General features: G+C 32.8%; 2 protein-coding genes across 6 annotated transcripts in view; both read right to left on the bottom strand.

Annotated features, from left to right (window-relative positions):
• The window catches only part of cep170ba (centrosomal protein 170Ba), a 35473-nt gene extending 21837 nt beyond the window's left edge, over nt 1–13636 (bottom strand). For 2 of the 5 annotated variants that reach the window (XM_016536212.1, XM_016536216.1), the window contains exons 1-7: nt 13285–13626; nt 13219–13251; nt 11411–11548; nt 8574–8663; nt 5102–5180; nt 4696–4754; nt 3853–3991 (exon numbers count right to left, since the gene is read on the bottom strand). In XM_016536212.1, the coding sequence (XP_016391698.1) occupies nt 3853–3991; nt 4696–4754; nt 5102–5180; nt 8574–8663; nt 11411–11548; nt 13219–13236 (523 nt within the window). In that variant the 5' untranslated portion in view covers nt 13237–13251; nt 13285–13626. The other 3 variants (XM_016536214.1, XM_016536215.1, XM_016536213.1) reach the window with 3 other exon arrangements.
• Nucleotides 13637–18313: 4677 nt separating this feature from the next.
• The window catches only part of LOC107726567 (RAC-alpha serine/threonine-protein kinase-like), a 59033-nt gene continuing 52257 nt past the window's right edge, over nt 18314–25089 (bottom strand). The window contains exons 11-13 of the mRNA XM_016536197.1: nt 22420–22540; nt 21987–22089; nt 18314–19458 (exon numbers count right to left, since the gene is read on the bottom strand). Coding sequence (XP_016391683.1) covers nt 19379–19458; nt 21987–22089; nt 22420–22540 — 304 coding nt within the window. The 3' untranslated portion in view covers nt 18314–19378. The remainder of the gene's footprint in view (nt 19459–21986; nt 22090–22419; nt 22541–25089) is intronic.

The raw sequence follows: 25089 nt of genomic DNA, 5'->3' as shown, positions 1-25089 counted from the left end.
ATATATATATTTAAAAAAAAATTTTTTTAAATAAAAAAAAGGTCATTGCATTTTGGGCACAATACATTAAATACAGTTGGTTGTACCCTATTTTTTATTTATTTGATTAAGTTGCACTTTCTGTATGCTTTTATTTTTGGACTAATAATGAAGTCAACTAACTAAGTCAGACTAACTGAAATAAGCCTGGCTTATTTGGTAAACTTGTTTTATGAAACAGCCTCCTGATCATCAAACAAACCTAACATTACTTCTTTAAAAAAAAACGATAACAATTACAAAAAATCAATAATTCAAATAGAAAAATATACAACATAATAAAAAAAACAATTTAATATTAGATTAATAAAAATCAAAATTAATTAAAAAAAAATAAATAATATTTGATAACCATAACAAAATAGTTAAAACTTATTATATGAATCATAAAATAAAACCATAAAAATAAATGAATGAAATTAACTGGTGATATGACTTATTTTAGAAATAAAGAAAAAAATTAAAGAATAAATTACTATTAAAATAAAAATACAAAAACAAAAGAAATTAAAAAATTATTTAATTAGATGAATCAAAATAATAAAATAAAAAGCTGACATTGCTTATTTTAGAAAAATACAAAAACACGCAAATTCAAAATAAAATCAATAAACAAAATTCAAACAAATCATACAAATTAAAAATTATAATAAATAAATAAAAATCATGTTGAAAAAGTCTTCAAATTGATTGTTGTGAGAGTTTTTACTGTTAGCTTTTAGCTTTATCTAAAAACGCATGCATTTTAAGGCTTACATTTATTTTGAGTAAACTATATACTTTAGTACATGAAAATAAAAAGTTAACTGAAATAAAATAAAATTTGATTTCGGCTAGTTGCCAAGGCAACATTTGTCATTAATTTAAACTCGAATAAAAATTATATAGACATAAAAAAATAAAAACTAATAACAATTACAAATGTAGAACAAAATTACTAAGACTTAAATAATTCAAAATGAAAACAGAAAATACACAAATAAAGTCCAATTAAAAATATTAGCTAAAATGTTAACTAAAAAAACACTGCAACTCACTTGATGTACTAAAATTAAAATGTATTAAAACTATATAGACATAAACTACTAGAAATTACATAGAAAATAAAATAAAATATAAAATAGCTCAATAACAACTAAAATAACTGCAAAACAACTAAAATAACACTGTAGCCCACGAACAACCTGCAGTTTCTGAGGTCTTATGAAGCGAAATGACTGGTCTGTGCAAGAAACTGAATATTATTTCTAACACTATTAGCTAGGGCTGGGCGATATGGCCAAAAAAAATTATCACAATTTTTTTCGTATCAGTCGATATCATGATAAATGTCAAATCTTTATTTCTTTCAAGTTTAAAGCCAGATTTTTGCTCCAAAGTGAAAGTTGTAGAAACTAGACAATACATTTTCCTTAACAAAATAAATATAGAATAGAAAATAGAAAATTTGGCCACATTAATAGAAAAATTAATTTCTGTGTGTTCTGCATGGGATATTGTTTCAAATCAAGAAACAGGTTTGTGTTGCCTGATAATATTAATAATAATATTACTTTTTTGCACATTTGATAATAGTAACGTTAGTAGCTTGAGTTAGGATGCAAATGTAAATTTTTGTTCATTATCAAAATCAGTAACATCTGTAAAAAAAATTGTAGCAACCTCATGTTTATACGGTGAAATTTTAATTATTCTGAGTTTTTTTTATTTTTATTAATCATTGGTCTTTCATAGCAGCGTACATTTAAATCATGATATTACATTTAAATTATGATAAACACAGTGAAAACGACACATAGCACACCTCAATACCATGGTAAAAAGATAACTATATGGCGTCTAGGTATTTGTATGAAAAACAGTAGTCTAAAATCATTAGGCTAAATGCACACATGCTATAATTTAATCACAAAAATACTGTAATTACAGTCCATTACTCATTTAATACATTTAATTAATGTCTATAATAATACAATAAAATTAGATACAAATAACGCTACTCACATTTTGGGTAGTTTGAACTTTGATCCGAGCGGATAAACGGTCCGTGTGGCGCGCTTCAAATGAGTAGCGCGGTTTCGTTCCGCTTTTGCCACATAAACATTATATCGAACTCTTCATATCATTTAATTGAGGATAATTACAATTATCATTATTGATTTATCGCTAGGGCTGGGCGATATGGGCAAAAATTCATATCTCTTCATATTCATATTTTTTGGACGATTTGCGATATACGGTATATATCTCGGTATTTTCGTTTTTGTATATGATTACAAAAAAATCTGTATTTAATATATATATATACACATTTCACTTACCGCCCAATGTTATCCAACAAAACAATACATATTAAAGGCTATGAAAACAAATCAAGTGAATGTAACCATGTAAGCCTTTATATTATGTGCAAAAAAGGGTTAAAATCACATTGTAACATCGCAATCTAAAAACTAAAATAAGGCTTTTAAAGCGGAAGTTAAATTCGCTAAAAACATTTACAGATGGAGAATATACCTGTGAAATGTAAGTTATGCATTCAGGAAGATGGCACATCTCAAACACATTAAACAGCGTGAGTAGCTTAGTGTCTCTGTCAGCGGCACACGCAACCTTTCAGTCAGAGCATATGACGGCCGAGCCGTATTGCCTCATATTGAATCGCTTATAAAGAAAATATCGATATATCGTACAAACTCTATATACCACCCAGCCCTATTTATCGCCCAGCCCTAATATTAGCTGTAATCCAGAGCCTCAGGCAAACAGTCCGGAGTGATGTACAGTTCACGAACGAATCATTCTTTTGAACTGATTCTTTTTAGTAAACCAGTTCATCAAATTGGACTGAATCAGTCTGTGGCTCGAGCAGCACAGATCTACAAGTTACTCAATCACAACTCACTTTCAGACGCCTGACAGTCACTCAGACTGGAAATGAGGAACTGAGTAAACAGTTCGGACTCTTGAATGAAGGGGCGAAATTTAAGTTTTTACATTTCTCATGGTTTATGTAAAACGCCGAGTTGATTAAGACTAGTTTATTCAAACATTCGAGTTTCAAATCACTATTGGGTGCTTTAATAAAATGGTTGCGTATGTGAGACGTCACTGCATAATTATATTCAGTGCATAATTATATATTTATAATGAACCAATTAATTGAATCAAACCCAAAGAACCAGTTCACTGAAAAGAATCAGATTCCGCGTTCCTCTGGATTATTGTGGTAAATAATGTTCAGTTTCTTGCACAGACTGATCGTTTCGCTTTATAAGACCTCTATATATCGTCAGGAGTCACAGGTATTAATTTTGTGTTCCTTGATACGATTTTTTTTTTTACGCTCAAAGACGTGCAGCTGCTGACTTGCATTTTATGCATCACCAAGAACCACGGATTTAGCTAAAAATCTTCTTTACTGTTCTACTGAAGAATAACGCCACCTACATCTTGGATGGCCCGAGGATGAGTAAATTAACAGCAGATTTTAATTTTTGGGTGAACTGTCCCTTTAACACTACACTGATGGACAGAACAGTCATTCAAATGCCAGCAATATTCAAACTAGACTTGCACTTCCTGAAAGAAACAACAGCACTTGTAAAGTAAATCAGCAAATATGCAAATATTACAATGACATTATCACTGTTGGTCAGATTCAGAATGCTGAACATTGAACAAACGTTTTTGAAGTATAAAGCTTACAGAAAAAACAAGACGGGATGGCACAACTAAGGCTGACAGGATCTATATAACTCTGAATAGAGTCTGTACATTAATTATTTCATAAGTACAGGATCTTCATGTTACCTGTGATGATTTTCCGCTCTGTTTTGTCTGATTTGACACGTAACGCATCTGAGTTTTGGCGTCTCTCGTCTGTCTGAATGCGTTTCTTGGTTTCCGGCGTCTCTTGTCCCAGCTGAAGTTGACTGGTGTATTTTTCATGCTGGAATTCAGAGAACATATGAATTATTTTTAATAATAATAATATTAATAATAATAATTAAATTGTCTAAATTTGTAAATTTATAATTTAGACAATTATTATTATTATTACTATTATTAATATAAAACGTATAATCTAGATATTTTAATAACATAATAATAATAATCTGTCTAAATGTATAATTTAGAAAACGTAATATATAATAATAATAATAATACATTTAGTACAATAATAATAATTTAGACTATTATTATTATTATAAAAAATATTAAATGTATACATTTATAATTTAGAGAAAATAATAATAATAATTTGTCTAAATTATTATTATTATTACTACACTACAGGTGAAATACTTTGTCGAGAAAAAATCATGCAAGTACTTTGACAAAAATACAAGCAACACATTTATGTTTTTGGTAACACTTAACAATTAGGTTAACATTAGTTAACTAGTTAAATAAATAATTAAAATACTTCTAAAGCGTTTATTAATCTGTTATTTATTTAAACATTTAATAATATATTAATATAAAAAAAATACAACTTATGATTTTAATATTTAACGGGCCTGAGCTAACATGAAATAATATTTTTTTTAACTAACAATAACAAATGGCATGTAGACATTACATTGAAAATAAGCCAGAATATTTTTATGAATAGGCAGGAAAACAGAGATATGAAATAAGACTCAAATCTACCTTGAGCGCTTCCTCTGGCACTTTGTGTTGGCTTCTCTCCAGGATGTATATGTGTGCATGTGTGAACGGTCAAGAACAAACACACAAACCATCCCATAATGATCAGAGAGAGAAAACAACAGCAGGACAAAAGCTCAAGATCAACAACGAGACGCATTCAAATCGCTTGTAGCATCGTTTCTATCGAGCTGAGCACAACACTGTCCTCAAGCACACTTCTGGGCAAATCTGTCTCATAAACAAGAAAGCTGCTTTTCTGCTCTTTATCAAACGCTATTTCTGCAAGGTTATTCATTTTCACGGCAGGGTTAGAGGATTTCGCTCTCAGCATTGAGCAAAGGCCTGAGTCAAACCACACCGGACATACACACTTGTTTTATTCGGTTTTGAGTTTGAGGAAGGATATCATATCCGAAGCGAATGACATCTGATAAATTCAGGGTGATGTAGGTCTGATCAGGGATGCGAAGATCATTCACGAAGGTCTGTGCAATGAAAAAAAGGGTTTGTCAATGTTAAACGCTTGATAATTCAATATAAATACAAGAGCAACTTAACACATTAATAAACACATTCTTCAGTATACATTTTTATTAAAAAAAGATTTCAGCATGTTGTGTTATTTCGGTTATATCACTTGCAAGGGACTCATTTTCTCACACTTTAATTTTGTTGAATGCAAAGTGCTCAAAGCTCACTTTATTTGCACGTTTGCATCAGGGTTCGTACAGAAACTTCAAAATAAAATTGCAAGACTTTCAAGGACTAATTTTTTGGTTTTCAAGGACTAGAATCAGAGATCTCACTTATCAAACAATATCGATATTATCTTTCAAATTCTAATAAACTAATAAAACAAAATGGTTCAAATAAAGTGCAGCACAAAAGCATGCAATGACTGTGGCAACTTTAACATTTGAAAGGATACTGTGGCAAAGTTATCGCTTTCCTTATTCAAACTGATTTTTTTTCATGAATATATGATTGACCTGAAGAATGAAAGCTGTATCATACACTTGGGAAATTATGAGCTTTATCACCGCTTATCAACACTAGGGTGTGTGACAATACATTTAGCACACGAGATAATCACAATTTTTTTTTTAAATGACAAAATATTTGTCTTTTAATCACACAAATCAAAACAATGCAGTTGTATTTTGAAATATTTGAACTAATCTAGGGCTGTAACTAATGATTATTTTGGTAATCAAGTAATCTACTGATTATTTTGACAATTGAGTAATCTGGTATTTTTAGTAATACAAATAGACCTAAGTGAAAAACAGGCTTTAGTATGACTATTTCTATATAAACTAACAATGAAGCAATAATAATTGGTTCAAATAAAGTATCAAAACCAAGTAATTACATGGTTTTGTTGAACAACACTGATAAAATAGGTCTACATAATGTAATATGCCTACACAAAATATGAACATAACCAACTTAAGTATATTATGTATTATAACAAATACCTGCAGAGGGCGCCAGTGATGCTTCACTTTACAGTGTGATTCAAGGACGTTTAAGTCCATGTAATTTTAATATTTGGCCACATGCAAACTCAGAGCGAGGGTTTGAACTTTTATTTTGAAAGCGCGATGTACAACAAATCGCGTATTTAGAAATATGTTGATGTATTCTCCTGTGTTGGCATAGGTTTATAAATGATTTACGTTATGAATCTAGCGAGATAATACACACCGTTTTCCCAGATGAATGTTAAGCGAACAGCACGTGCAATAAAAGACCGAACAATATAATGCAAGCACTATCAAAGGTTTTACCACAAACTCAACTTTATACTAATATCGCGAGACCGCTTTTCACCTCAAGGAGCAATATCGCGAGATCTCGTGCGCTGCTAAAAGCCAGGCGAAACGGCTCTCTATTTATATCAGATGCGCTGCATTGTTAATTTTGTGTAAAAATAACACTAATTTCATATAAACTGCCTTTTAAAAATTCAACTACTTTTCAAGTACCTTCTCAAAAATATGGCTGTTTCCAAGGGTTTTCCAAGACTTAAATTTCAAAAGGTCAAATTCAAGTACTTCAAGCACTTTAAGCACCTTGTACGAACACTGTCAAATGCAACAGCTAACCAAAGGCAAAACAGCCAAAAAAAAATAAACAGCCCTATATAAAAATCCATATTTGATTTTGTGCATGCAGAAACTCTTGTAAAACATACAAAACACACAGAGGATGCATGAGACCTGCTGTTGCAATATGATTTTACATTTTTGTTCTCGCACATCAAATGCATAATGTTTTCCAAATTGTAGTTTGTAAATCACACTATTTGACAAAATTGCATTGATAATTTTGACCAAATCAAGCAGTCTTGTATAAAATCCATATTTGCATTTGTGGATGCATGAACTAACGCTCTTGTAAAACATGCAGAGGACACATGAGAGCTGCTATTACATTTTTTAATCATAGTTTTACACTTTTAAGATCTTACACTTTTTTTTCCTCACACAGCAGAAAGGTATGATGCTATTCAAATTGTATTTCATGTCACTCACACTATTTGATAAAAATGCATTAATTTTAACCAAATCGACCAGGGCTCTCTATTTATATCAGATGCGCTGCATTGTTAATTTTGTGTAAAAATAACACTAATTTCATATAAACTGCCCTTTAAAAATTCAACTACTTTTCAAGTACCTTCTCAAAAATATGGCTGTTTCCAAGGGTTTTCCAAGACTTAAATTTCAAAAGGTCAAATTCAAGTACTTCAAGCACTTTAAGCACCTTGTACGAACACTGTCAAATGCAACAGCTAACCAAGGGCAAAACAGCCAAAAAAAAATAAGCAGCCCTATATAAAAATCCATATTGGATTTTGTGCATGCAGAAACTCTTGTAAAACATACAAAACACACAGAGGATGCATGAGACCTGCTGTTGCAATATGATTTTACATTTTTGTTCTCGCACATCAAATGCATAATGTTTTCCAAATTGTAGTTTGTAAATCACACTATTTGACAAAATTGCATTGATAATTTTGACCAAATCAAGCAGTCTTGTATAAAATCCATATTTGCATTTGTGGATGCATGAACTAACGCTCTTGTAAAACATGCAGAGGACACATGAGAGCTGCTATTAAATTTTTTAATCATAGTTTTACACTTTTAAGATCTTTTTTTTCCTCACACAGCAGAAAGGTATGATGCTATTCAAATTGTATTTCATGTCACTCACACTATTTGATAAAAATGCATTAATTTTAACCAAATCGACCAGCACTATATAAAATCCACAATTGCAGTTATGCATGCAAAATCTGCAGCTCTTAAAGATTAAAACATGCAATGCAAGATGTTTTTCAAATTGGAGTTTTTTTTTTATCACATTACTTGTTGACATTGCAATAACAATTTTAACCAAATCTAGCAGCCCTATATAAAATCTATATTTGCATTTGTGCATGCAGAAACTGAAGTGCTAGCACAACATGCAGAGGACACATGAGAGCTGCTGCTGCAATGTGATTTTACACTTATCTCACACGGCAGAAATGCATGATGCTTTTCAAATTGTATTTCCTATCAGACTATTTGATAAAACTGCATTTAAAGCAAATCAAGCAGCCCTATATAAAATCCATATTTGCATTTGTGCATGCAGAAACTGAAGCACTTGTATAACATGCAGAGGATGGCATGAAAGCTGCTGTTGCATTGTGATTTTACACATTTGTTTTTATGCAGCAGCAATGCAAGATGTTTCAAATTGTAGTTCAAATCACACTATTTGACAAAATCGCAATAATTTTAATCAAGCAGCCTTATATAAAATCCATATTTGTATTTGTGCATGCAGAAACAGCAAAAGCACATTTAAAACATGCATACCCCGTTGAGGCTGCCCAAGTCTTTGACCAGGTGCTCATCTGTAGACGCGTCATAGTTGATCACGGCGTGTTGTTTGTCCACACTGCGAGACTGCGAAGGTGCAAAGAACAGAAAGCAGCTTATCATAAAACAAACATGCACGCAAATCCAATGTAAATGCTACAAAGGGCCAGAAAACAACCTTTAGTGTTAAAACGTCTGCTGAGATATTTACACAGCGGGACAGAGAGGTTTAAAAGAACACAAGGCCTGTCTGCAGCTCTTATCCGCCGTCTGGAGAGCAGAGCCATGGCCAAAGAGTGTGACCGCACAATATCATCAGCGTATGAGGGCAGAAAACCGTCTATTCCATGGAGAAAATCCCATCAGTAAACTTAAAGATAAACATTTACATGTGGCCACAGGAAGGCACAATTACCCAGCATTATTGGAGTCAGCAGTCTTCATGCATCAAAGCACATCGGCCCACGCTCATTTACAGCCTCATTAGTGGCCATCAGCTGATGCCATTGAGACTCTGGGACTTCATTACAGCTTGTGTTTTTGCATTTACTGTCAATATTTACATGCATCATATGAATTAAAGTACAGTGTGTATTTATACATTTAAGTTGCATGCAATGTCATTGCATAACATTTTTGAGTCAATGATAGTGCATCTTGAAAGAGTTGCTCTGACGTGGTTGAACATACTCCAGATCTGGCGGCGGGTGAGGAATGCGATTCATGAGCGGAGAGAAAGAGGCCGAGGTTTGGACGCATGAATAGACAGGACGAGGCTTTTGACTCGAGCAAACTGCTGCGGTGAGAGGGCCGTGCTAAACTAACCGCACATGAACAGAACTGTATAAACAGAGTCAAAACGCTGCATTCTAGTGTCAGCAGAACAACAGACAGAGACAAACAGACAGGGACATTTGTTTGATTTGAGTTTAAGAGACAGAAATCGACCTTTTGCTGAAGCTTCATCCCTCCTGTTGCTCAGACTTTACAGCACGTGCCATACGAGTGAACGGGAGATTTCTGTGCACCAGTGGGGTTTTTTCCCCCCTATGTTTTCCATTAATATTTTGAATTATTTTTGAATTATTTCCTGTTTGTGTTTTAATTTGAAAGTTTTAGCAGTTTTGTGTTTTTTATAATGCTGTCAAACGATTAATCGCGATCCAAAATAAGTTTGTTTACATAATATATGTATGTGTACTGTGTATATTTATTATGCATATATAAATACAAAAACATGCATGTATAACATTTAAGAAAAATATGTTCCGTTTATATATTAAATATATTTATAAGGATATAAACATGTAAATGTATATACACATGTAAATATTTTCTAAATATATACTGTATGCGTATATATATATATATATACACACACACACACACACACACATAATAAATATACACAGTACACATACATATATTACGTAAACAAAAACTTTTATTCTGGATGCGATTAATCGTTTGACAGCATTATTTTTTTTTATTACTGTTTTTTTAGTACATCAAGAAACTAAATGAAAATAAGAAATATTGCATTGGCAATTAGCTGAAGTAAAATAAGTTTAATATTTTATTTCAGTTTAAATGTAATTTATATCATATAAAGAAAATATGTAATTTTTTAAAGGTTTTAGTTTACTATAATAACCCTACTTTTAAAATAATTTTTCTATGGTTTAAGTTGCTGTTTACTATAATACCATACTTTTAAAACATTTTATAATAATTTTAGTTTACTATGATAACCAAACAATTTTTAAAATGGTTTTAGATTTACTATAATAACCCTGCTGTGCATTTCAGTAAAATGTATCATTGTAAAAGTTTAATGGACTTAACTCTCACATTTTTTTTTTAATTAAAGAAACTGCTAGATTCTGCAGCAACATGAATAAAACCGGTAAATAAAGTCTGTGAGTCACAGATAATCACGTCTGAGAGTGACTAAAAAGAGAAAAGCCTCATTTGGCAGCAAATATAACTGATCACATGAACAGAGCTGCTACTAACGTCTCGAACACATTCACATCGGTACTTTAAAACCATTAGTTACTGTCTGCAAATCACCTGAATCAATTAACATTCATTTAACTGGGAGCGGTTTAAAAACGCTCAGAAAAGCTCTCTAACAGCTGCAAAACAAGTCACATTTATTTCTAGAACGCTTTATTCAACAGATTGTTTCAAAACAGCTTGATGTAGTAATATTCATCAGTTTGGAGCCGAGTTGAATCAAAACTGATCTGAATAATGATTCTGTTGTCTTCTGTAGAGCTGAAATTTAAATCTTTCATAATTGATAACCTTTATTCAACAGATTGTTTCAAAACAGCTTGATGTAGTAATATTCATCAGGTTGGAGCCGAGTTGAATCAAAACTGATCTGAATAATGATTCTGTTGTCTTCTGTAGAGCTGAAATTTAAATCGTTTCATAATTGATAACCTTTGCAACAATTATGACACTGTTATTGTAAAATGCATCAATTATGAAACTGATTCAGCTTCGCAAAACTGACTGTTAATGATGTAAAATGAACCAATTATGAAATCAGTTACATAAGCAGTTCTACAACTGTGTCATTATTCAGCTCAACTTTGTTCAATGTTCACTTCAATAATGTTGCAGATTTCATCAATTATGAAAAATTCAATTCAGCTATAAATCAGCTAGACAATAATGTCATTATTATTCATTTCAATTCAGCTCAAATTTAGTTTTCTCGTCAGACAGTGCAGTCAAATCGATAATTTTCTCGAATATACATTTTTAATATGAATTTATGCATGCAATTCTATTTGGTCTTTAACGTGTGTTTAATGTCTGACCTGTAGCATGAGCTCACAGTCCTCTCGGCCCACAAAGATCATCTCGCGAGGCAAACGGTGGCGCGTGCCGGAGCTGCTCACCAGAAACCACGACGTCACGCTCATCTTCAAACAGCTCCTCAAAACCCCACCAACATCCTACAGGAGCAAAGTCATGTCATAATCACAATACAGACAAAACACATAAACCTTCACTCCAGCTGCAGTAAAGTCCTCAGGTGTGGAGTGCACACCATGAAGCAATCTTATACATCACCTACAACCAATTTAATCATTTTTATCATTTTTGCATATTATGCATGTTTTTAGGATCTCATATTTATAGTGAGACATATTTAATATTTGTAATTTTATTGACTGCAAAAAAGGTGATTAAAGTTCAGATTAAGTTATTTTTTAGTTTCAGAATGTGACTCATTCCTATGGAAGCCCGAGAAGGGTATAACTGCAGCCTGGAGATCTCCAAATGGGGGCGGGAACTCCAAAACGGGGTGGGAGCTCCAAAATAGGGCGTGGCTTCCTCCCATTGACAGACAGGCACATGACACGCATGCGCAATTTTTCCCCCCAATCCCCAGCGTCACTACCCCCTCCTACCCTGCGAATTTCGAGCCCCGGGACGCCCCCTTTGCTTAGAAAAAAGCGATAGAGTGAAATCTTACCGCGAGGAGACCCCGCCCCATTTTGGAGGTTCTGCCCACTTTTGGAGTTCACGCCCCATTTTGGAGATCTCCGGTCTGCAGTTATACCGACTTGGTTTCCGCCACTGAATAAAAATTTTTTAAAAAAGGTAATTGCGACTTTTTGTCTCACAATTCTGACTTTTTTCACAGAATTATGAGATATAAACTCGCAACTGCGAGTTATAAAGTCAGAATTGCTTGTTATAAAGTTAGAATTGCGAGATAAAAACTTGCAATTCTGACTTTTTCTCGCAATTGCGAGTTTATATCTCGCAATTCTGACTTTTTCTCGCAATTCTGACTTTTTTTCTCAGAATTGTGAGATATAAACTCGCAATTGCGAGTTAAAGTACAATTTTGAGGGGGGGGGAAAAAGACTGATATGTTAAAAAAGTAAGAATTGAGATAAAAAGTCGCAATTACCGCTCTTATTTTTTATTCAGTGGCGGAAACGGGCCTCCATACATTCCAGAGTGAAACTAGATTTTCAATGAGCGAAAAAAGGAAAAGCAGTATTTTAACCGTAAGGATCTGATTGGATGGTGGAAAGTCAATATTCAATGCATGTTTGTCTATTGGTTAATATATTATCCAATAGTCTGCGTCACCTAACTGACGTCAGTAGAAAAGGACAGTCAATCCAAAGGAATAACATTATGAATGAAAAAGAGTGGATTTTGAGTTAACGTTGACTTTGAAATGGTAAGAAACATGAAATAGCACATATTACATAGCATCCACTTAATCTTGGATAAAATTACAACAAAAAAGAGTTAAGGTTATGCCATAAAATAAGGGAAAAGTTCTATAACAATTATAAATATGAGCGAATAATTGACAAAGACTATAATCAATGTCAACGTGAAATGAGTTTGTTACTCGTATCAAGCTAACGTTGTTATATTATCCAGCTAAGTGTAAACTTAAATAAACCACTGAATTAAGTTCAAGTCCAGACTTTAAGCGTCAGAATCTGTGTGAAAACCATACGTTAAGCCAGAAACACCTGAAACAAACTGACATTTGACAAACACGAGCTCTGAGGCTCAACAGGTGTAAATCAAACTCTATCAGAGCAGCAGAGACTGAATTAAATCCCATTAGCCGCTAGCAGCTCCAACAAACCTGTAAATCAGCATTCATTAATAATAAACTCAGAGTTCACTGACTAAGTTAGATGCGGATTTCCAGCGGTTCTCCAGACCTCACAGAAGATATTCCCGCTTCGTCTGAAACGTGACAGCACAAATAAAGCCTTTTAAACACATAAAGGAGGCTTGATCGAGGCAGAAGAGTGATGGTTGTCCAGGTAAAAGTCACTCAGTCGCACCTTCAGTGAAGCTCCAGGCGGCTAAAGCTCAACAGGAAGTTTATTCCTGGCATTCCCGAACGTCCCAGCGCTTGACGACACGCTTTAAAGCGTTTAAATGCGGTTTTAACGCGTCTCCAGCTCTGTTAGATGAAGTGAAATCATGTAGCCTCGGTTTGCTGCCGTTGTTCCCGATGGATTGAGACTTTTATCCGCCTTGCGCGCGACGCTGCGTCAGAGTTTGTCAGGCCGGTCGGTGCGTCAGTGACGTCACGACGCAGCGCCTCCACCTGAAACTACAGCGACATTTTTTTTTTTACATTTAAGATACTGTGAAATAGCAAGGCCTTTCTTTATTTTCTTTATTCCATTTTTATTTATTTATATATACATGTATACGTTTTTTGATATATTTTTATAAAAATAATAATAATAATAACTACAGCGAGAAAAATAAGATCCACGAACAGCGTTAATTACTGGATCACAACATAAAAGCCCGTTTATGCGACTAGATCCTTCAAATGCATATGCTGCATAATTACATATAGAGATTAATGCGGTTTTCTATAAATCAAGTGACCGCAAACAGTATTTGGACACTTAACGTGTGAATGTCATTGCATTAGATATATAAAATAAATAAAAGTGGAAGAAAATAATATAAGTGAGAAAAAGATTAATTAAAAAAACTGTAAACATATCTAGTGCTGAAATGCGGACAGAAAGTTGAAACACGTGCTTTAACCTTTATTTTCACATTAAATATAAATATTCAGGAAATCTCCAATACTGCAAATATACTGTAAACGAGTCATAATAACAGTAACGGACTGTAAAACTGAGAAAAGTCGACGCATATTGTACACTCGTGTCGTTCTCCGCTGGGTGGCGCTGTCTGATCGCGAAAGAAAGACAGTTTAGAGTAAGAACCCAAACTAAATCCTCAGAAGGTGTGAACAAAAACAAGAAGAAGAAGAATCAAATCAAAAAAGTACTGAGGTAAAGATGGTGCATCAAGACATTCCTCAACAGCTGTTTTCATTAAAGAATCGGGATCTCTAGTCTTGGAAATCCTGATTATATGAACGAATTTTGTTGAATTTCTAAACGTGGAGAACTCGTGTAAATTAATTAAAGGTAGAAATTGAGTAAAAAAATCCTTATGTTTAACCATTATCCAGTAAAAAAGGTATACTTCAAATATTTGGAATAATCAAGATCGTATAATGTTGTTGAATGAAGTCTCTTCTGCTCACCAAGGGTGCATTTATTTGATCAAAAATACAGTAAAAATTGTAAAATATTATTAGAATCTAAACAGCTGTTTTCTAAGTGATTATATGTTAAACTGTAATTTATTTCTGAGATCAAAGCTGTATTTTCAGCATCATTACTCCAGTCTTCAGTGTCACGTGATCTTCAGAAATAATAATAATATTATTATTAATAATATGATATGCTAATAATATGCTGCTTTGATGCTCATGAAACATTTCTGATTATTATCAATGTTGAAAACAGTTGTGCTGCTGAACTGTGATACAATACCATTCAAAAGTTTGGGGTAAGATTTTTATTTTTTTTTGCATTAAATTGAAGATGCATTAAATTGATCAAAAGTGTCAGTAAAGACATTTATAATGTTACAAAAGATGCTGTAAATAAATGCTGTTCTTTTGAACTTTCTATTCATCTGTATTAACATTATTATTGATGTTTTCATAAGTATTAATGTTTCCGCTAATAAAATACAGTAAAAATTGTGAAATATTATTAGAATCTAAAACAGCTGTTTTCTATGTGAATATCTGTTAAACTGTAATTTATTTCTGTGATCAAAGCTGTATTTTCAGCATCATTACTCCAGTCTTCAGTGTCACGTGATCTTCAGAAATCAGTATAATATGCTGCTTTGATGCTCATGAAACATTTCTGATTATTATCAATGTTGGAAGCAGTTGTGCTGCTGAACTGTGATACAATACCATTCAAAAGTTTGGGGTAAGATTTTTATTTTTTTTTGCATTAAATTGAAGATGCATTAAATTGATCAAAAGTGTCAGTAAAGACATTTATAATGTTACAAAAGATGCTGTAAATAAATGCTGTTCTTTTGAACTTTCTATTCATCTGTATTAACATTATTATTGATGTTTTCATAAGTATTAATGTTTCCGCTAATAATCAGAAATGTTTGTTGAGCAGCAAATCAGCATATTAGAATGATTTCTGAAGATCACGTGACACTGAAGACTGGAGTAATGATGCTGAAAATACAGCTTTGAGCACAGAAATAAATTACAGTTTAACAGATATTCACATAGAAAACAGCTGTTTAGATTCTAATAATATTTTACAATTTTTACTGTATTTTTGATCAAATTAAAGCAGCCTTGATGAGCTTCATATGAATAAACTAAAGGCCTGGATCTCATTATGTACAAACAGCACACGTGGTTCTTCTCTGTAATCATTTGTCTCAAACTCAAAGGCTCTGCTACTATCAGCATGTGCTGGTCATGCATTAGTCTGCATGTGCTGACAGAGGGGTGGTGTTTAAACGGCTGGAAACAGGTCTGATGTGTGCTTGTGTTGCAGCGAGGAGCACAGAGACGGGAGAAAGCGCCGACTCCTCTGCTTCTGTTGGGCTGTAGGTGTGTATTTCTGCAGTCTCGCAGTTTCCTCTGGCTGCTGTCCTACACACCGTCCAGCTGTGAGGGTTTGTAACCAACATCTGGCCCTCAGACTCAACCATCTGCTTCAGACTGCGGGAGCAACACAACAACACACCGAGTAACCGGGGCTAGTTGTCACACCCGTTCCACAGATGAATGCTCGTCAGGACGGGTCAGTTTCTGGGGAAAATATGCAGATGGTTGAAGCTTTGTGACAACATACCCCAGTATCCATCTATTTATGTATTTAAAAAGCATTATAGACTATTTAATGGTCATTGCGCAATATTTAAATAGTAAAACAGCTGTGAAACTGATAATGCAATGACAAAAATAGAAAGACAAAATGCAAATATATAATTGGTAACACTTTACAGTAAGCTTCCATTTGTTAATTCACATGAACTAACAATAAAATACTTCTAAAGCATTTATTAATGTTACTTATTGTTCATTTCAACATGCATCATGCAGTATTAAAATCAAAAGTTGTATCTGTTAATATTATTTAATGGACCTGAGCTGGCATGAATTAATGAATAGTTGTGTTTTTATGAACTAATAAAATATTTTATATATAATAATAACAACAATAATTTTATTACTGTAATATAATAATGCATAATTAATATTATAATAAAATAATTGTACTGTTTGTTTTTTTAGCTTTTTGTAACACTTTAAATAAGGTTAACATGAATGATTAAAATACTTCTAAAGCATTTATTAATCTTATTTCAACACTCACTAATCCATTATTGAAATCAAACGTTTTATGTTAATATTATGTAATGGACCTGAGCTTACATGAAATAACTATTTTATGAATCATTAATAAAGATAAATAAATACTGTAACAGATGTTTTGCTCATTGTTTGTTAATGCGTTAACTAATGGAACCTTAGTTATTTATATTTTATGAACTCTAAATTAAACTTTGTGTTTCGGTTATTGTGAAATAATCAACCAATACAATTTAGCCAAAACTTTATTTGATCAATTCAATGGAAAAAAGTCTAAATCATAAAAACAGCCGAACAGTGTATACAAATCGAATATTATTTGTGTCCTAAATCTGGTGTTCTTTAGTTCACGTGTTAAAAAAGACAACAAAATGAAAGGATAAAAAAGTCAAATATCTTCCCGTTTAAAAAAAGAGGACAGTATGAAAGAGCATAATTCATATGAAACATCAGATCTAAAAACAGGAAAAAAATAGTTTTGCATATAAAATAAGGTCATAAAGTGAACAGAGAGGAAAGGCCTTTACATTCATGTATGTATGGTGATTATTACACATCATATCAACAATGATCAGAGCTTTCACAACAATAATAATAATAATAATAATAATAACCTGCCAACGGATTCTCACATCTGTACAAAGATCATATTTATGGTTGTGCTGATTACATCGCAACATTTGCATGGTATTTACACTGATGTGTAGAAATGTTGCTTTAAATTACCTTCAAAACACTTAGAATGTACAAATGAATGAGCTGTGTGTGTGTGTGTGAGTGTGTGTGTGTGTGAGTGTGAGTGTGTGTGTGTGTGTGTGTGTGTGTAAGTGTGTGTGTGTGTGTGTGTGAGAGAGTGTGTGTCTGTGTGTGTGGCACAAACCTCATTTCCAGCTGTTAATCTATAAATAACGAAGGAACCGAAGCTAAAAATCAAAGTCATTTCAAACACTGGCAAGGTTTATTTCACCTCGATGGTCCCTTGGACTCGTAGCTGTTGATCAGTCACTGAAGTACCTCGCTGAGGTTGTGCAACACGTGTGAAAAACCTCCAAAAGAAAAAAGGACGAGGATCGATGAGACGGAGAATCCAAATCTTTCCTTTAGACACGGGAGCGACGCTTAATATCAGACACTGAGCCATGAGCACATCCAGCTCACATAGAAAAGAGGAAAAATCAAGCCTGTTTAAGGACCAATAGGACATTTAAATCCTGCATTTGTCAGGATGGATTTATTTTTAAAATCAATTTCGGCCTTTATGCTTGTTGAGCTTTTGTGACAACATGCCCCGGTAGCATCCTCCATTATATTTATTTAAAATGTATTATGTCTATTTAATGGCTTTTATATGGAAGCTTGTTTCACCATGGAATAAAAAATTAAAAAGTTTTTTAGTTTCGGCCACAGAATATACAGAATAAATGATACAGAATAAAAAGGTAATTGCAACATTTTATCATACAATTCTGACATTTTTCTTGCAACTGTGAGTTTATATCTTAAATTCAGACCCCCCCCCAAAATAGAATAAAAGTCAGAATTGTGAGAAAGAGAGTCAGAATTAAGATGTAAAGATATATGAGATAAAAAGTTGCAATAACCTTTTTTTATTTTTTTTATCCCATGGCGGAAACATGCTTCCATATTTCTATGCCGTATTTAAATGGTAAAATAGTTATGAAACACAAAATAATTTATTCAATGCCAAAAATGGAAAGGTAACATGCAAAAAAAAAAGCCAGTTTTCACTAAGAGAAACTGTAATGACTCAATTTTATAAAATTGCATCATATCGTAAATTAGGATTAGTGACACATTTAAACTCTAAATTCTATAATTTCATAATCTTTAAATTCTCATTCTCATGCATACATTTGATTTGTTCCTATCATTATTCTCATTTGATTCTCATCACTTAAATTCCATAGTTTTTGGAAGTCTTTATTTTCTTAAAGCAAAATATAATTGCTTATTTTTCTTTTTGATTGAAATATGATTCAGAAATGTTCTAGACAGCTTCACTCCTTTACTATATTGGTGGGGGTTTTAATAAGTTAATTTGGTGTGTTAAGTGGAATTCAGTCATTTTAATAATTACAAAAAATAATTTATCTACATTTCTACTATATTGCACATTCGATGCAAATGATCACAAATGCAAGTGAAATTTAGTCTGAAAATACTTCGGGGGTCGAGACAGTCGAGAAAAATCGTGTATAATTACAAACGTAGCAGAATGACATTCTAGATATTCATATAAAAGCTGCTATTCTGCTGTACGTTTCAATTGGTCAGTTCTTAAAATTGGTGTTTTTGAATGTAAATACAGTAATACTTGGCATGCCGTTAGTTTCCAGATTAAAGAAGTGCTACACAATCAGTTCTGTATTAATTTGGCAGTTTGAGTGGAGATGTTAGTGTTCCCTCTCATATCCTCAGAAAACATGAAATCAAAGGCCACAGAAGCAACATGGAACGGACGAACATCACAGATCCAGACGCAGTAAACGTGGTAAACCGGTGCCGTGCTGGGTCTCAGAGCAGTTGTGTGGGTTTACGCTGTTCCGCTGGCCGAGTAGGAGAACTGCGGGAAGTGTGGCCTCCTCTCGCTGTCGAACGACTCCATACTGTCATCTGATCAAAACACAGACACAACCAGAATCATCTATAATACACTCCTCTGACCTGAAAGAAACCCAGCAGCCACAACTTGTATGCAAAGTTGGACTATTCAGGAAAATAACTTGAGATTTATTGTTTTGGGGTGCACTTACTTATGCTCAAAATGATTTGACAAGACAAATGTACAATACAGGTGTTTGTTATATTAAGATATATTAATTGTGGTACTAATTTGTGCACAAATTAATAATGTTGGTAACCAGACAGTTGCTGGTCCCCACTGATTTACATAGTATGGAATAAAATACAATGGAAGTCAATGGGTGCCGTCAACTGTTTGGTTACCAACATTCTTTAAAACATCTTCTTTTGTGTTCAGCAGAAGAAAGAAACTCGTGCAGGTTTGGAATGGCATGAGGGAGAGTAAATGATGACAGGATTCATTTTTGGATGAACTGTCCCTTTAAATGAAAACAAAGGAAAAAACTATTACAATGTGGCCATGATTTACTAAAACGACGGAATGAATGAGTAAATGAATTGGGAATGAATTCTTAATTTGTGGCCATGATAAATATTTTCCATACAAACCAAACCAAATGAAAAGTTTTTTTTTTCTTTAGAAATGGATACAGAGCTTTATTATAGACCGTCTGTTTTCCACATGCTTATATCATAGTTACTGATGCTTAATTAACACTAAATTAAGCTTTGCGTTTCAATATGCTTAAATAAAAAAAGTGTGTGAAATGATGCAATTTAGCCAGAAATGTATTTGATCAATTCAATAAAAATAAAAATACCCTGGTGTTTAGTTTTTATGTTAAAAAAAGGCAATCTAAAGAAGTAAAATATTTTATTTTAAATGTTTAAAAAAATATTATTTTATTAATTTTTATTTTATTTTTTATTTAAAAATATCTTATTTTATTAAAAAAATATTTCATTTTATATAGTGGACAGTATGAAAGAGAATAATTCATCAGATCTAAAAGTAGAAAATGAGAATTCTAATGAAAATCATTACGGAATATTGCATCATGAGATATTTTCACATAAATACAACTAGAAAAAGGTTAACATCTTGTTGCTAACTTCTTACAAATTTTGAGCTGCAAATTCTAAAATAGTGTCTGTTTGGCTCTTTCACGTCACACTTTCTCACAAAATGTGATGCATTTTGTAGCACTTTTGCTTTTGATAGCTTTTAGTAAGGTGAAGAAGTCTTGTATTCTCCATTAGTCGTCAGAAAAACACCACAAACACATGATTCCTGTCTGAATCGGAGCCAGACTACAACTCTCTGATCGATTCACAGCTCATTTTCACATGTTGAAACCATCCTGGGTTTAAGATCGGAGTTACAGCCAGTAACAGAAGAAAGTGATGTTTTCTGCTGCATCCAAGCAGCCACAGAAATCACAGATTTTGTGAAAAAAGCTTACTTTGTTTATTTTGTTCTTTGACATTAAATTGAATATTTGAATGTGCAGACTGTAAGTTAAATGATGTATTAGGAAACTTTTTTGATCACTGCATTTAAAGCTGATGCGTAGTGCTGGGTGGTATTGGGTTTAAGATCGGAGTTACAGCCAGTAACAGAAGAAAGTGATGTTTTCTGCTGCATCCAAGCAGCCACAGAAATCACAGATTTTGTGAAAAAAGCTTACTTTGTTTATTTTGTTCTTTGACATTAAATTGAATATTTGAATGTGCAGACTGTAAGTTAAATGATGTATTTGGAAACTTTTTTGATCAATGCATTTAAAGCTGATGCGTAGTGCTGGGTGGTATGACCAAAAATGTATATCACGGTATTTTTCAAAGTTATACCGGTTTCACGGTACATGATGGTTTTTTTTTTTTCATGCATGACCAGGTGTTAACCATATCTTCTACTGATTGAGAGAGGAAATACTGCAGTATATTGACTTAGAATGCCCTATTTTACTGTCATGATGAGTGAATATTGTCAAAAAATACCAGGTGCGGCCAACTGAATGCGCTGCTTCTCTGCCGCTCACTGCACAGAACAGACGCCGAGAGAGGTGACACTTCTCCGGGAAAGTCAGACCTCGCGCTCGCGGGACAGCACTGGAGAAATCTTCCAACTGAACCACAGCTAAAAATTCGCTAGGTTTGTCAGTATGAATATTCTCTGGAAAAAAGCAACTAAAAGGGTCTGAAAGTTGCTAAATCTAGTGCTAAAGTCGCGCTCGTGTGTGTGAGACGTGGGAGCTGATGGCAGGGGGCGGTGGATATTTGTGGCGGTCAATGTGGATATTGTGGATGAGTTCTTCTGTGTCAGACCCGTTTCAAACAGTGTCGCGTTCCCAACGTTGTTTAAGCGACATACACCGGTATTGCGGTATTTTAAAAATTCATATCATAACAAAAATAAACACCGGTATTCGGTATGAACCGGTATACCACCCAGCACTACTGATGCATATGTTTAATTTGAATAATCTTCATGAGGTAATATGAGGCCTTTCTGTGTTATAAAGTCTGTAGAATGTGAGGAGAGGGTGTTGGAGTACCTTGTCCCGGCGGTGTGATGGTGATGGTCTGTCCTGTGAACTCCTCATCGAAATATCTGGTGTCTGTCTCAGAGGTCGACTGCGGTTTGAACGGAGGAACCAGCTGAGGGACACAGAGAAACCTCATCCAGCATTTACACAACACTTCTGCGCAAACTCAAATGTGACCCTGGACCACAAAACCAGTCATAAGGGTCAATTTTCAGAAATTGAGACTTAAGAACATTAAAAATGTAGTACTTTTTAAGTAAAACTTTGAATTGCTCCAGGGTCACAATTGAGAAATATGGTCTTAAATCCATTCATTAAAGAGTCATTAAACAATCAATTAGTTTTGCAATTCCTTCTCGTGCCACTAGTAGTCTCAGGAGGTTGAGTTAGCTGTGATCTCTCTGATAAATGATTGTGTGTGTGTTCAGTGCAGAGCTTTTACCTTCTTCTCGTAAACGTCTTGCCACACAATTCCAGTGAAGAATTTGTGCTGCATGATTTCTTTGGCATCATCCGGGCCGCCGCCTAACCTAAAACACACAAAACACACACCGTCTCCATTACATCACAAACACTGAGAGCGTGCTCAATATCATGCTAAATATGAGTGCATGTCTGTCATACTCAGTATTTTTGTTTTGTTTTCCAGTACAAATATCTATAAACATTCTTAAACTGATTTATTTGAGATGCAAAATGACAAGATATTAAGTCTAAAATGTATCAAAATGAAGTGAGTTTATGCTTAAAACAAGAACATATATCCGCCAACGGGGTCAGAAAAATACACTTGTTTTCTCATTAAGTTTTCGTTCCTATTAAAAATTTTTTTACTTGCTTTAAGCTTAAATTCACTTAATTTTGGTACATTTTTTGGAAAACAAGATTTCAGAATATTTAGATAAAAACATTCCAAAATCTAAGAAGTAATTAACTCTTTTTTGTTTACTATAATAGTTATTAATATTTTGAATTAGTTTTCATTTTAGTTTTAGTTGATGTTTTAGTGTCATTTTTATTCTTTTTTAATTATTTTAAATTTTTTATTCGTTTTTTTGAATGGGTCTAATAGTTTTAAATTTTTTAATTAAATTTTTATTTTAGTTATTTTAGTACTTCAACTTGAACAAAAATGAGAAATGTTGCCTTGTTACTGTAACTAACTAAAATAAAATAAGTTTGAGAGGTTTTATATTTTATTTTATTTCAGTTAACATTAATTTTACTTCAAGTAACAAAGTTTCTGTCATACTCAGTATTTTTGTTTTGTTTTCCAGTACAAATATCTATAAACATTCTTAAACTGATTTATTTGAGATGCAAAATGACAAGATATTAAATCTAAAATGTATCAAAATGAAGTGAGTTTATGCTTAAAACAAGAACAAATATCTGCCAACGGGGTCAGAAAAATACACTTGTTTTCTCATTAAGTTTTCGTTCCTATTAAAACATTTTTTACTTGCTTTAAGCTTAAATTCACTTCATTTTGGTACATTTTTTGGAAAACAAGATTTCAGAATATTTAGATAAAAACATTCCAAAATCTAAGAAGTAATTAAATCTTTTTTGTTTACTATAATAGTTATTAATATTTTGAATTAGTTTTCATTTTTAAATTTTCCATTTTAGTTTTAGTTGATGTTTTAGTGTCATTTTTATTCTTTTTTAATTAGTTTTATTTTTTATTAGTTTTTTTGAATATGTCTAATAGTTTTAAATTTTTTTATTACATTTTTATTTTAGTACTTCAACTTGAACAAAAATGAGAAATGTTGCATTGTTACTATAACTAACTAAAATAAAATAAGCTTGAGAGGTTTTATATTTTATTTTATTTCAGTTAACATTAATTTTACTTCAAGTAACAAAGTTTACGTCAAGTTTTAGAAAAAGAAAATCCTCTCACGCAACATCAATATACATTAGATGACATTAGATATTAAGTATTCTTTTCTGAAAAATGTACCAAAATGATACGAGTTTATGCATAAAACGAGAACAAATATGTGTATGTGTCCCTGCAGCACAAAAGCAGTCTCAAGTCGCTGGGGTATATTTGTAGCAATAGCCAACAATAAATACATCGTATGGGTCAAAATTATACATTTTTCTTTTATGCCAAAAATCATTAGGATATTAAGTATAGATCATGTTCCATGAAGATATTTTGTACATTTCCTACCGTAAATATATCAAAACTTAATTTTTGATTAGTAATATGCATTGCTAAGAACTTCATTTGGACAACTTTAAAGATGATTTTCTCAATATTTAGATTTTTTAGCTCCCTCAGAGATGTTTTATATTTTATTTTATTTCAGTTAACATTAATTTTACTTCAAGTAACAAAGTTTACGTCAAGTTTTAGAAAAAGAAAATCCTCTCACGCAACATCAATATACATTAGATGACATTAGATATTAAGTCTTCTTTTCTGAAAAATTTACCAAAATGATACGAGTTTATGCAAAAAACGAGAACAAATATGTGACCCTGCAGCACAAAATCAGTGTTAAGTCGCTGGGGCAAATATTGTCCTATCCTAACAAACCATACATCAATGGAAAGCTATTTATTCAGATTTCAGATGATGCATAAAGCTCAATTTCGAAAAATTGACCCTAATGACTGGTTTTGTGGTCCAGGGTCACATATATGCAAATGGAATCTGAAAAATAAACTTGTTTTCCCTCAGAATTAAGTCGATTTTTCTGACTCCACTGATATTTGTTCTTGTTTTAAGCATAAACTCACTTCATTCTGATACATTTTTCAGAAAACAAGACTTACTATCTGTCATTTTGCTTGTATCTTGATTTAAGAAGGTTGAGAATGTTGTACTGGAAATCAGCACAATAATGCAGTCTGAGAGCGTCATGCGTGGCAGTGCATGCATAGTTTTAAAGATTAAAGTTTGAATGTTTTCAAGGCAATACAGTTTATCAGAAAAACAGATATGTATATAACATTTTGCTAGGGTACCTGGGGTGGTTGCTAGGCTGTTTCTAGCATGACTAGCATGTTGTTAGCACAATTAGCATGTTACTAGCCCTTTGCTAGCATGATTAGCATGTTACTAGCATGTTTCTAACATGGTTAGCATGTTTTG

The sequence above is a fragment of the Sinocyclocheilus rhinocerous genome, unplaced genomic scaffold, assembly GCF_001515625.1.
Source record: "Sinocyclocheilus rhinocerous isolate Xijiao unplaced genomic scaffold, SAMN03320098_v1.1 scaffold1930, whole genome shotgun sequence".
Taxonomy (NCBI): domain Eukaryota; kingdom Metazoa; phylum Chordata; class Actinopteri; order Cypriniformes; family Cyprinidae; genus Sinocyclocheilus; species Sinocyclocheilus rhinocerous.
The sequence above is the reverse complement of the archived record's forward strand: the minus strand, read 5'-3'. Positions and strand labels throughout refer to the sequence as shown.